At 56.5% G+C, this 13,763-nt stretch overlaps 1 protein-coding gene across 1 annotated transcript in view; it reads left to right on the forward strand.

The window, feature by feature from the left end:
• Positions 1–13,179, forward strand: part of LOC311622199 (integrin alpha-M-like) — a 41,841-nt gene extending 28,662 nt beyond the window's left edge. Inside the window, exons 13-30 of the mRNA XM_084883103.1 lie at positions 537–677; positions 766–975; positions 5,185–5,315; positions 5,398–5,561; positions 5,853–6,007; positions 6,096–6,227; positions 6,379–6,452; positions 6,650–6,791; positions 6,885–7,004; positions 7,802–7,881; positions 8,664–8,747; positions 9,160–9,235; positions 9,918–10,025; positions 10,156–10,239; positions 10,721–10,837; positions 10,952–11,053; positions 11,252–11,362; positions 11,993–13,179. Of these exons, the coding sequence (XP_084739229.1) occupies positions 537–677; positions 766–975; positions 5,185–5,315; positions 5,398–5,561; positions 5,853–6,007; positions 6,096–6,227; positions 6,379–6,452; positions 6,650–6,791; positions 6,885–7,004; positions 7,802–7,881; positions 8,664–8,747; positions 9,160–9,235; positions 9,918–10,025; positions 10,156–10,239; positions 10,721–10,837; positions 10,952–11,053; positions 11,252–11,362; positions 11,993–12,064 (2,103 nt within the window). The 3' untranslated portion in view covers positions 12,065–13,179. The remainder of the gene's footprint in view (positions 1–536; positions 678–765; positions 976–5,184; positions 5,316–5,397; positions 5,562–5,852; positions 6,008–6,095; positions 6,228–6,378; positions 6,453–6,649; positions 6,792–6,884; positions 7,005–7,801; positions 7,882–8,663; positions 8,748–9,159; positions 9,236–9,917; positions 10,026–10,155; positions 10,240–10,720; positions 10,838–10,951; positions 11,054–11,251; positions 11,363–11,992) is intronic.
• The last annotated feature ends 584 nt before the right edge of the window (positions 13,180–13,763 follow it).

The following is a 13,763-nucleotide window of genomic DNA, read 5'->3' on the forward strand; positions in this document are numbered from 1 at the left end:
ATGCTCTATCCATTGAGCCAAATCGGTCCCGGCTTTTTCTGTGATCTTAATTATCTTCTTATAACACTATTTGGGGTAAAATGCTCACCACTACCCATCACTCTGCTCCTCTCTCTGTCAGCACATTCAAATGAGAATTTGCCATCCACTATACACTGAGTGGCCAGATTATTATGATCTCTGAACACATAATAATCTGGCCACTCCATGTATATATATTAGAGGCCTGGTGCATGAATTCGTGCATGGGTGGGGTCTGGCCAGCCCAGCCAGGGGCAGGGGACATGGGCAGTTGGAACTCCTGGTCAACTGGTCAAGGGGACAATTTGCATATTAGCCTTTTCTTATATAGGATGTGCACTGAGTGGCCAAATTATTATGCGTTCAGAGATCATCATCATCTGGCCACTCGGTGTAGAGAGTAGAGAGGTGCACACCCACTCCTAAACCACTCTCCAGCCCAGCAGGCATGGTTTCTCTTTACATGGAGAACCCCCGCTCTGCTTTAGGTGTGACCCTGGCCTCATCTCTTTCAGATTGGCTCCTACTTCGGGGCCTCCCTCTGCTCCGTGGACGTGAACAGAGATGGCAGCTCCGACCTGGTCCTCGTCGGGGCTCCCCACTACTACGAGCCGACCCGGGGGGGCCGGGTGTCTGTGTGCCCCTTGCCCCGGGGGGTGAGTGGCTGAGGGGACCTGCTGGGTGGGGCTGGGTGTGGGGGGGAGGGTTGCCCGGGTTGGGACTGGCGCTGCTTCTGTTCTGCAGAGGGCCAGGTGGCAGTGCCAGGCCGTGCTCCGCGGGGAGCAGGGCCACCCCTGGGGCCGCTTTGGGGCGGCCCTGACCGCGCTGGGGGACGTGAACGGGGACAAGCTGGCGGACGTGGCCATCGGGGCCCCGGGGGAGCAGGAGAACCGGGGAGCCGTGTACCTGTTCCATGGAACGTCGGGGCTGGGCATCAGCCCTGCCCACAGCCAGGTGAGGCCCCTCACTGTCTCCATCCTGGCAGCAGACCCTGAAGATCTGTCCCTTCTCCTTTAGTGTTCCCGCAGCTGCCAGGTTAGTTCTCCCATTACTCCTTCTGGAGCTTTAAAAGCAGTGACGCGCTGCACGAAGCCTGACTCCTCAGTCCTAGGTTAGTTCTCATAGCCCGGGAGGCCCGGGCCCAGCGCCCGCCCTGTGCGGGGAGGTGAGGCAGCAGCATGGACTCTGGCAGGCTGGACGGGCGGACGTCTTCCCCTCGGCAGGCAGCGGGCAGTCCCGGGTTTAGGCGGAGATCCGCCCGCTCCGGAGGCCTTCCCGCCGGCCGCCTCCCAGAACCGAGCGATTCGGGGGCTGTCTCTTGTGGGTCACGCAGGGCCCCTCTCTCAGGAAATTCAGAAAAAAATTCAGATTTACAAGCAACGTTGAAAGACTTGTACAGTGAACACTCATATATTTACCCACATTCTTCAATGGACATTTACTAGACTTGCTTGACCGCATAGCCATTCTCTCTCCAGTCCCTCTCGTTTTTCAATGCATTTCAAAGTAAGTTGCAGCATCTGTCCACTCCACCTGTAAACATTTCAGTGTCCATATCATTAACTAGATTTCAACATTTGCTCACTGTTATTCTTTTTTAAAATATATTTTATTGATTTTTTTACAGAGAGGAAGGGAGAGGGATAGAAAGTTAGAATCCAGTAAGCAGCACTGACATTAAGATACACACATTTCCGGCAGCCCATGGTTCCTGTCAGCTGACAAAATCACTTAAAAATTGTGGTAAAATATACATGACACAAAGCTCACCATTTTAACCGTTTTAAAGTGTGTAGATAGAATTTCTTTTTATTTGGCTGTTATTCTTCCAGTGTTATTCTTGCAGATGGACTAGAGTAGGGGTGTCGAACTCAATCAGAGAAGGGGCCAAAATCTAAAATCCAGCCTAAATCGCGGGCCGAATGGTTTACTGAACAGTCATAAACTGACAATGTTAACCAGAAATGTGAATTTAAAATGAGTGGAACAATCTTTTCCTTAACAGTGCTGTTAACCAACTCACATGCTATCAAGCAAAACAGTAATATTGGTATCAAGCAAAACAGTAATATTGGAATGTACCTAAAATGCTCATTGTTTTGTTTTCTGGCTAGATGTCTGACACCATTTTCCCCGGATCAATGAGTCAATGTTCGGTTTTATTTCTTGGGCTGTAGCAACCCGCAAAACAGCATGGAGGTTGTCATCGGTAATGCGTGATCTGTGCTTGTTTTTGTTCAGATTCATTATTGAAAACATCTGTTCACAAAGATAGGTGCTCCCGAACATGGATAGAATACCGGCAGCATGAAGTCGGAGCTCTGGCATTGAGTCAGGGGGCAGTAGAGGGTAGAAGTCCTCAATTTCAACATCCTGAAACCTTGATTTCAGGCCACTGTCAGACTGAAGCTCGATTATCTCCATCTGAAGGTGATGGGGCACATTGTTGACATCAACTGTAAAAGGATTGGCAAAGATGTCAAAGCCTGAGTGCTGTGTTCTAAAGTCAGAGAAGCGCCGCTCAAATTCACTTAGTAAACGGCTAACTTTGGTAGCCAGCCGACTGCAAGGAAAAGTACCAGAAATAGTGGTTGAGATACTCAAACAAACGGGAAAGTGGGCAAGATTGTCCTGTTCCAGTTGGGACTTCCATAGTTGAAGTTTACGCTGGAATGCTGTGATCATGTCAGACATCTTCGTGATGACTTGTTTGCGTCCCTGCAGCTTCAGATTCAGTTGGGCGAGATGCTCGCATATGTCACACATCATAGCAAAATCACATAGCCAGGCGGGATCCGACAGTTCAGGCAAGGGCTTTCCTTTACTTTCCATGAAAAGAGCAATTTGTTCTCTGAGCTCAAAAAATCTTTTGAGGACTGCGCTCTTGCTCAGCCATCTTACTTCTGTGTGGTATGGCACGTCTCCATGCTCTGCACCCACCTCCTGTAAAAACTGCTGGAACTGGCGATGATTCAGGCCACGTGCCTGTATAAAGTTAATAGTTTTAATGACTGTGGTCATTATGTGATTCATGTCCAGAACTTTTCCACACATAGCCTCTTGGTGGATAATGCAATGATAAGTAATCAAGGGTGTGTGGCAGTGACTTTTTTGCATTCTTTCCTTCATTAGTCCAACCAAGCCTTTCTTTTCTCCGCACATTGAAGGTGTGCCATCGGTAGTTAGCCCCACCAACTTTTCCCAGGGTAATTTAAAATTATTTATAGATTTCTCCACAGCCTCAAATATATCTCTACCAGTCGTCGTCCCATGCATGGCAGCTACATCCAAAAGTTCCTCAGTGACAGAGAGGTCGGTCTTCGTAGCACGTATAAAGATGGACAGCTGCGCTGTATCAGTGTTGTCTGTGCTTCCATCGATAGCAAGTAAAAAAGCGAGATAACTGCATGCCTGTTCGGCCAGCTGTGATGATAGATTTCCTGAGAGTTCTTGAACTCTATCTGCAATGGTGTTTCTTGACAAACTGACATTTTGAAAACTCTGTATCTGGTCTGGGCATACTTGCTCACACACTTTTAGCATGCATTGCTTCAAAAAGGCACCCTCTGAAAAACACCTTGAAGTACGGGCAATTTCTTCAGCCACTATAAAGCTTGCTTTCACTGCAGCATCATTTTTCGCTGTAGCCTTTGTAAACATTTGCTGCTGTGATTGTAGTTTGCCTTTTAGTTCTTTAACAATTTTATGCTTTTCTTCCAAAGTATATTTGCCATACTTAACATTATGTTTGGTGTCAAAATGACGACGTATATTGTACTCTTTCATCACCGACACTGTCTCATAACACAATATACACACTGGTTTGCCCTCTCTAAGCACAAACATGTATTCATTTTCCCATTTGTCATTAAATTGTCTGCCTTCACCGTCAACTTTTCTTTTCCTGGACATTTTGGGATCAATATTGGCAGTAAAAGATGTAGTTTATTGGAAATCTGCGTTAGAAGGAAAAAGTTGAAAACTGCACAGGGATAGCTTGATTTGGCAGATGGAGTGGAGAAAAAAAGTCAGTCAATAAATGCCTGGCTGGGTACAGATAGCAGATTCTGTTGCGATTTTTATGCCTGCACTTTATGCCAGGAACTGGCAGCTTCTGCTGTGTATTTTTTATGCCCGCACACTCACTCTCTCCTCTGCTCTGCCACCCGCACAACCACATCGGATGCCGGACTATAGGTCACGCCTCCTGAATCTCGCATGACTTGTTATCTATGCGCATGCGTAATAGATAGCAAGTACAGCGGCCGGCGAGGCGGCCGGCGAGATCACAAGCCTCCTATGTCACCGCGCGTCATTGTGATGGAACGCAGCGGAGTGCAGTGATGACAGCCCGGTGCGGGCCACATTGCAAGGCCTGGCGGGCCGGATTTGGCCCGCGGGCCTTGTGTTTGACATGTGTGGACTAGAGAGTCAAATCACTCTTTAAAAGAAAAAAGTTTTTGATTTCAGAGAGGAAGGGAGAGAGAGAGAGATAGAAACATCAATGATGAGAGAGAATCGCTGATGGACTGCTTCCCGCACACCTGGGCTTGTGCCCTCACCGGGAATCGAACTGTGACCTCCTGGTTCATAGGTTGACACTCAACCAACTGTGACCACTGAGCCAGCCGGCCGGGCTCAAAATCGACTTTAGAGACTGACTATGGAAACAGCAATGTCCACACCTCCACTCGCTTTCCTCTCTATTCCCGGGTCTCCAGGAAGCACTGTTTCTGATTCTCCATTCTTCCCAGCAGCGTGGTTTGCTGCTTCCGGATTGTCGTTTTTAGCATGGACTTCCCGCCGTGGGAGGTGGGGTCTGAGGCTTTCAGACCCCCTTGGCCACGCCTTCTCCCCTCGCCCCACTCCCGATATTTACACGGTGATTTGGTTAGTATTCAGGCTTGGCACTATGGGACCATGTAAATGCGATTCAGCTGTGCCACCCCTTTCCTGTAAAACTGTTCCCTAAAACCTCCAGCTGACTGATGGAAGCTTTGGGTGCCATCTCAAGACTGTGGTCCAAAGCTGAATGGCTGCCCTGATTCCTTGAGAAATTACAGGAGATGAGACTTGGATGGTGACTTGGGTCCCTGGGGCATCTGACTTACACACTCCCCGTTCTTCCCGCTCCCTCTCTCCCCTCCTCCTCTCTGTCCCCAGCGGATTGCAGGCTCCCAGCTCTCCCCCACGCTCCAGTACTTCGGTCAGTCCCTGAGCGGGGGCCGGGACCTCACGATGGATGGCCTGATGGACCTGGCTGTGGGGGCCCAGGGGCAGGCACTGCTGCTCAGGTGAGACCCTCTCTCAGAGCACACCGGGAGGCCTCCCCTTCGAGGAGCAGCCTAAGGACAGACAGCCCTGGTGTCTCTGCAGGTCCCAGCCGGTGCTGAGAGTTCAGGCGACCATGACCTTCACGCCCAGGGAGTTGGCGAGGAGCGTGTTTGAGTGTCGGGAGAATGTGGTGAGAGGCCTGACTGCGGGGGAGGTCAGCGTCTGCCTCCGCGTACAGAAGGGCACGGGGGACCGGCTGCCACCAGGTGAGGCTGCGGGGGGCGGGGGGGGGGACAGTTTTCCGGTGTGTGACAGAACAGCTGCCCTGTACTGAGCACTCACTGTGTGGCAAGCACTGTGCTATGTGCTTTGCAGACACTATTTCACTTCATTTCCACCCCTGTGAGGGTGCCATCATTGCCCTCAATCTAAAAATAGGGAATTGAGGCCCAAAGAGGTCAGAGAAGCTGCCCAGAGTCACCGCTGGGGAGCGGGAGCTGGGCCGCGCCTGCCTGTCTGCCTCCAGGCCGGCCGCTCACCCGTGCGCCTGCCCCCAGGAGAGATCCGGAGCTCCGTCCTCTACGACCTGGCGCTGGACTCCACGCGCCCGCGGCCCCGTGCCGTCTTCCAGGAGACGAAGAACAGCACACGCCGGCGGACGCGGGTCCTGGGGCTGAGCCAGACGTGTGAGACCCTGAAGCTGCAGTTGCCGGTGAGGGGGGGGGCGGCCACGGCCCCAGCACCGGGGGTGGCGGGGGTAGGAAGCTGAAAGGCAGACCCCAACCACCGCTCTCTCTCAGGAGTGTGTGGAGGACTCCGTGACCCCCGTTGTCCTGCGCCTCAACTTCTCCCTGGAGGGGCAGCCCCTGTCCTCCTACGGGAACCTGCGGCCGGTGCTGGCCGTGGACGCTCAGACCCTCTTCACGGCCTCGGTGAGTCCTGCTGGGCCGGGAGGGACAGAGGCCACGAGGGTTGAAACTCATTTTATTTCCTTTCGACATTTTATTTTGTCGTTTCCTGTCACCATGGAATCGTTTTGTTATTTCCTCCCATTCCGTTTCACCAGACCCCGTTTCTTTGCAGCTTCCCTTTGAGAAGAACTGTGGCAACGACAGCGTGTGCCAGGACGCCCTCAGCATCAGCCTCAGTTTCACCAAGTGCGTTTCCCGCCTCGCTGCTGCCCAGCCTAGGCCGCCCAGTGCCGCCTCCCCGCCCGGAGCCGGGAGCGGCTGCTCTGGGGGTGTCTGCTGGCTGCCCACCGCTGTCTCCTCCCCCCCCCAGTCCCCCCCCCTCCCCCCCGGAGCCGACCTCCCACCAGGAGGCCTCCGCCTCTCACGCCCGGCTTGTCCCCCAGCCTGCACGCCCTGGTGGTGGGCGGTCCCCGGAACTTCAACCTGACGGTGACGGTGAGGAACCAGGGCGAGGACTCCTACGGCACGCGGGTCGCCTTCTTCTACCCGCCCGGCTTGTCCTACCGGAGGGTGTCCGGGCTCCAGGTAGCCCAATGCTTCCCGCTCCACTGGCCTTGCTTTCTGGTCCCCAGGCTCATGGCTGACGTCACCCCCCTGTCTGCCCCCCTTGCCTTCTAGTCCCGGCACTCCTGGCGGTCCTGGCGTGTCAACTGTGAGTCCGACCCCTTCGCCCAAGCCAGGGCCCTGCACAGCGGCAGCTGCACCATAAACCAGCCCATCTTCCCCGGCAACTCAGAGGTCAGGCTGGGCCCCTCACCTTTTCTCCCCTGTCTTCTTCTGAATTCCCTCCCCCTCTTCCTCCTCCTCCCCCGCTTCCTCCATCTCCCCTCCCCCACCTCCTCCTCCTCTTCCTCTTCCTCCATCTCCCCTCCCCCACCTCCTCCTCCTCTTCCTCTTCCTCCATCTCCCCCCTTCCCCCATCTTCTACTCCTCCCTCTCCACCCTTCTCCTCCTCTATCTCCCCCCCTCCCCCCTCCTTCTCCTCTTCCTCCCCTCCCCCCTCCTTCTCCTCTTCCTCCCCACCCCCCTCCTCCTCCTCCTCTTATTCCGATAGCTTCCTTTTCTGAGAACCAGCTTCGCTGACATAATGCAAACACCGCACACCACCATTGACAGCATTCCCACTCGATGGCTCCTGGGTGGTTCACAGACTGTGCGTCCATCACCACCATCCATTTTAGGGTATTTCTACCCCAAGAAGTGACTCTGCTCCCCTTGGCCATCACCCCCACCTTCTCCCAGACCCAGGCACCGCCAGCCCGGATCCCCCTCCAGCTCCCTCCCTCTTCAGCCCCGCCCCCTCCAGCCTCTCCCATCCGGACGTGTGGCACAGTGCACCCTGTACGCGTGGTCGCCTGTGGCCGGCTCCTTTCACAGCAGCAGGTTCCCAGGATCCCCGCTGCAGACCTTCATACCTCTCACTGCCCAGTGCTGCTCTCAGACGGGCCACCACACCTGCCGCACTCGTGCTTGTGCTGAGGAGCGTCTGGTGTTTCTCCTCCTATTCCTATTCTCTCTCCTTTCTCCGACGCCAGGTCACCTTTAACATCACGTTGGACGTAGACTCTGATGCCTCCCTGGGAGACAGACTGCTGCTCACGGCCAACGTGACCAGGTGCAGGCTTCCTCCACGTTGGGTCACGCCCTCTGCCCAGCGTGAACCGCTGCCCCCACCCCAGCTGGTTCTTGCTTCAGCTCATTCATTCAGCAAACACTGAATGAACCCCCGTGGCAGGCACGGGCCCCGGGCTGGTGGGACAGGGAGGACGAGGCCTGGCTGCTCTCACCGAGCTTAGCACTCAGCGGCAAGGCAGGCAGGAGCGGGCGGTTCCGTAACTGACACGGCTGCCCGTGTTCTCGGGAGCTCGGTGCTCAGAGAGGAGTCCAGAGGTGCTGAGGCTGTGAGGGGCCAAGCAAAGGCATAGATTGAGGGGCCGTGAAGACAGAATGAAGGAGGAGCGTGCGGAGGAGGGGCGGAGCTGGAAAGCTGGGACGTGTGGGAGCGTGGCCCAGGCCCAGGACGCAGGGCTGGAGGAGGCGGAGACATTGGCACAAACTGGATAGTGTCACGGACCGGCTGATGGGTGCTGTCAGGACGTCCGCAGCGTGACCTGGGCGTGACAGGGTCACACTGGCATGGAGAAAGGCCACCCCCGGAGGGCTGGGGTTTGGGCCAGAGCTGGTGGTGGTGGGAGCAGTTTCGATTCCAGGGACCAGAGAGAAGAAGGCAGTACAGGAAGTGGGGGTGGGCCTGGGCCAGGGGGAGGCAGGGGTGGAGAACAGTGGTGGTTGGGATGCAGAAAGAACTAACTGGGTGGTTGGTTTGAGGTGGAGGGAGGGAAGAGGGAGAGGGGGAGGGAAATGGGGAGGGAGAGGGAAAGCTCTGTCTCTCTTCAGTGAGAACAACTCGCCGAGAACCAACCAGTCGGAGGCCCAGCTGGCACTGCCTGTGAAGTACGCCGTGTACATGGTGGTGGCCAGGTATATGCCCAGAGCCCCTCCCACTGCACACGGGCTGGACGGGCCACTGAGCACCTGTGTGTGTCAGTCTGCACACGAGTGCTTGCGTGCTCCGAGGATAAACGAGTGTGTGTGCACGAGCATGTGCGTGTGCATGGTGTGTGTGTGTGTGTATGTGCAAGAGAACTTGTGTGTGCATGAGCATGTGTTTGCATGGTGTCTGTGCGTGGTGTATGTGTGTGTGCATGTGCATGTCTGTTCACATGTGTGTGAGGCCCAGCCACACACATCACCCCCTGCACTCCATCCTGCTCACACCCTCTCAGGCCTGCATTACCCATGTGCTTATTGACCCCTTACACACGTAGCCCGAGACTCCCCTTCCAGAACTTTCCTGATGTTCTCACCTGCTCCTTCTTCTTTCTACCATCAGCCGTGAGAGCTCCATCAAATTCCTCAGCTTCCCAGCTTCCACGAAGACCAGCCAGGTCATAAGCCATCAGTATCAGGTGGGGCCCCGAGGCCGGGCCGGGGTGCAGAATAGTGAGGGGAAGGGGGCGTCGGGGCTACTGTGTGCCAGGCTCTGTCCACGCTCGCTCTCACTCCACAAACACACACACACACACACACACACATACACACACACAGGCGTGCACGCACATATGTGCACACACTCACCCCTCGGTGTCCGCGGGACTTTACCAAATCGGTGATGCTCACGCCCGGGGATAAATGGTGCCGTTTGCACATGACCACGCACACCCGGATCGCCGAGAACCCGGTGCGGTGGGGAAGCGGTGCGGACAGGGCTGCTCTGTGCTGCCCGGGAATAACGACAGGACAAAGAAGTCGGCACTGGCCAGGCCCGGCCGTAGCCTAGCTACAAGGCACACGTCAGCAACAACTGACCCTTTGCTCTGAGTGTTTTCCACGCCCAACCGTGGGTGCAGAGGGCGGCTGGACACACGCACACAGTCCCCTCCTGTTACCTTCACAGTGACTGCGGGGGGGGGGGGGCAGGGCCCGCTCACAGCGGGGCTCACAGCACCCCGGCCCCCCCTCTGGCCGCTGCCTGCCCCCCAGAGGGCGCGGGCGGGAGGTGCCTAGTCCCCGTGGGCCTGGTCCTCGGGTCCCGGGCAGGTGGGGTGAGAGCAGCCAGGCCGGGTCCTCACACCCGCCCGCCGCCTGCAGTTCAACAACATGGGCCAGAGGGGCCCCCGCGTCAGCGTGGTGCTCTGGATCCCCATCCGGCTGGACCAGGAGCCCGTGTGGGGCGACCCCACCGCCGTCTTCTCCCCGGTAAGCCTGTGGGCCGCCCTCCACAGCCGGTCTCCCCTCAGCTGTCTCCTCTGACCTTCTCCTGGACCTGGGACACCTCCCCCTCCTTGAGGTGCACCCAGGAGTGCTCATAGGGCCCCTCTTCCCGCAGGACCTGAACAGGATGTGCCGCCAGGAGGAGCGGGAGCCCCCAGTCTCCAGCTTCCGCGCTGAGCTGAGCAAGGCCCCGGTGCTGGTAAGAATGGGTCCCAGCCCCTCCGCACCCCAGAACTGCCCCAGCCCCTCTGTCCCCAGAACTGCCCTTCCAGCCCCTCCGCCCCCAGAACTGCCCCCAGCCCCTCCGCCCCCAGAACTGCCCCCCAGCCCCTCTGTCCCCAGAACTGCTCCCCAGCCCCTCCGCCCCCAGAACTGCCCCACAGCCCCTCCGCCCCCAGAACTGCCCCCCAGCCCCTTCGCCCCCATAACTGCCCCCCAGCCCCTCCGCCCCCAGAACTGCTCCCCAGCCCCTCTGCCCCCAGAACTGCCCCCCAGCCCCTTCGTCCCCAGAACTGCTCCCCCAGCCCCTCCGCCCCCAGAATTGCCCCCCAGCCCCTCTGTCCCCAGAACTGCCCCTCCAGCCCCTCCGCCCCCAGAACTGCCCCCCAGCCCCTCTGTCCCCAGAACTGCCCCGAGCCCCTCTGTCCCCAGAACAGCTCCCCAGCCCCTCTGCCCCCCAGAACTGCTCAGTCGCCGTGTGCCTGCGCATCCGGTGCGCCCTGGACGAGCCCTTCGGCAGCCAGGAGGGGTTCAGCGTCAACCTCACAGGCAGCCTGTCCTTCGGCTGGTACATCGAGGTAAGGGGGCCGAGCCAGTGGGGCTGCACACGGGGCCACTGAGGCACCAAGGCCCCGGGCCCAGCGGGTCTGCATGCTGCCCAGGCCCGGGCCCAGCGCCGCCTCTCCCCCCAGACGCCGCACAAGCACCTCCAGGTGGTGAGCACCGCGGAGATCCTGCTGGACGACCCGGGGTTTGTCCAGCTGCCCGGACAGGAGGCCCTCGTGAGGGCCCAGGTACCTGCCTGGGGCACAGGAGGCTCCTGGGAGGGGAGGGGGCTGGCTTTGGGGCTGTCTGGTAAAGAGGGGGAGGTGGGGGGAAGGAGGGCTGGGTTGGGGGCACGGGGAGGGCTTAGTTATTGGGTCCAGGGTGCAAGGTCTGCAGAAACCCCAGAAACCAGAGCCTGTGTCCCTGTCCTCCCCGCCCTGCCCCAGACAGAGACCAAGGTGGAGCCGTTTGTGGTGCACGACCCGGTGCCGCTCATCGTGGGCAGCTCCTTGGGGGGGCTGGTGCTCCTCGCCCTCATCACCGCGGCGATGTACAAGGTACTTCCGCCCTCCCGCCCCCTCGCTGCGTCCTCTGGGTTTGCCTGCCCAGGGCAGCCGCTGGGTGACCATGGCCAGTCCCAGGGCCTCAGCTTCTTCAGCTGTGAAACCGGAGCACAAATACCCCTTTGGCGAAGGGAACTGAGTTAATTCGTGCGGAGCACCCAGAGTGCCCAGGACAGAATGACCACCACATCAGGAGCAGTTCTCCTTCTATCTCATTATCTTTCTTTCCTGCCCTCAGTACTTTTTAAAGTATATATTTTATTGATTTCAGTGAGGAAGGGAGAGGGAGAGGGAGATAGAGATATCAGTGATGAGAGAATCATTGATCTGCTGCCTTCTGCACATCCCCTACTGCGGATCGAGCCCACAACCCAGGCATGTGCCCTTGACAGAATTGGAACCTGGGACCCTTCAGTCTGCAGGCTGATGCTCTAGCCACTGAGCCAAACCAGCTAAGGCCCCAATATTGATGCCACCTTGCTCCCTGCCCCACTTTCCCCAGGTCCCTTCCATACTCTGACACCTTATTCGTAGCACTCTTGGTCCCTCTGTCCCCACTTGAGGCCTGCATGGCCCTGGCCATGGTGTCTCATTGATCCAGCTCAGCCGTGTTCCTGCCCACAGCTCGGCTTCTTCAAGCGGCAGTACAAGGACATGATGAATGAAGCCGCTCCTGAGGCCGCCCCGCCCCAATAGCCGCTCCTCCCGCTGCGTGGCGTCTCCTGTGGGTAGACCAGCGCACAGACTCTGGATAGACACGTCCGTCCGTCCGTCCATGCACCCGGAGACTATGGTGATGTCTCACTCAGAAAAGACCTGCTTAGGCTTCCATTTCCATTCGTGTGTGTGAGTGTGTGGGTTGTGTGTCTCAGATGTCTCTGCACGGGGGCCAGACGCTTTGGCAAACCCTCTCAGGAGGAATGCTTGGGCTGAAGGCGCCGTTCAGCCTTCCTCCAGGAGAGTGGTGAAGGCAGGCCCTGCTGAAGGAAGGGAGGCCTCCCTTTGGGGCGAGGACACCTGCAGCAGCTGGACAGCCACCACCCAGGCCGCACGGGATCCACGTTAAGGCCCAGACCTGGCCAGCCGACAGGAGCCTGCCCAACCCCCTCCACACAGAGCTAAGAACGTCCGATAGGCAATGACACCTCCCTTTACCATTTTCTTACTGTCCCAATGTCACTTTAGTTTTTGAATTGGTAAACCTGTTCATAGTGTAAGTCAACAGTCTCCCTTCCAGCCCAATCGCCCACCATTTAAGTCACTTCTGAAGGCCAGTCAAGTCCACAGGTTTTCGGGTCTCCTTCCCGAGGACTCTAGGCATATGCCAACACACACACACACACACACACACACACACACACACACGATTTTCACACAAATGATAGCACAGGCTATTTATCCTCTTCTGCATCAGGTCTTTTTCATTAATATAGCTCAGCCATTGTTTTATGTAAGACATAAAGTACTTTTTCATTCTTTTATACAGCTCAACAGTAGTTCATTGTGTCATGATGAACTTCTTAACCAGTCTCCTTTTTTTTTAAATTTTATTGATTATGGTATCACATAATTGTCCTCATCCCCCCATTCCCATCCAAAACCCCTCCCCACATATGCCCCCACCCCCTGTTGTCCATGGCCACTGGCTAGGCCCATATGCATTCACACAAGTCCTTTGGTTGATCTCTCCTCTTTACCCCCACCCTCCCTACTCTCCCTCTGAGGTAACCAGTCTCCTTTTGATATACTATTTCCAGTCTCTTGTGATTAAAATGATGGTGAACTAATAAATTGAATATATTTCACTTTTGCATATGTGTAAAGATAATTTAGCAGGGGTCCTCAAACATTTTAAAGTGGGGGCCAGATCACGGTCCCTCAGAGAGCTGGAGGGCCGGACTATATGAACTACTAATTCCTACTGTAACACCTCGGCTGCGCTCACTGCCCAAAAAACCTGGCATGCCGGATCAGACTCCTCTGCGGGCCACATGTGGCCCGCGGGCCGTAGTTTGAAGACCCCTGATTTAAAGGATATATTCCCAGAGGTTTGCATTCTCCCAAAAGCAAACCCAAGATAAGAATTTAAGTGAAGGAATATCATCTCAGAGTGTTATCAGGAAATACCAATAGAGGGCAGGAGGCCTGTAACTGAGGACTTGCAAAGGAAGCTGCATTGAGATTGGTACGAAGGGCAGAGACACAGAAAGCACTGGCCCTGCTTCCATGAGTGGCAGCCGAAATCCTAGCTCAGCTGCAGAGGTCCCCTGAGGGGCCCAGATTCTCACCCCCAGCCAGGCTCCCAGCCCAGAACAGCAGAGCCAGGCGCCCTCTCAGACACAGGGGTTCATTCATAACATCGGGCTGTGAACATCAGCAGGGGTTCTGTCTGCCA

This window comes from Pipistrellus hanaki (genome assembly GCF_964339955.1).
Source record: "Pipistrellus hanaki genome assembly, chromosome: 4".
NCBI classification, from domain to species: Eukaryota; Metazoa; Chordata; class Mammalia; order Chiroptera; family Vespertilionidae; genus Pipistrellus; species Pipistrellus hanaki.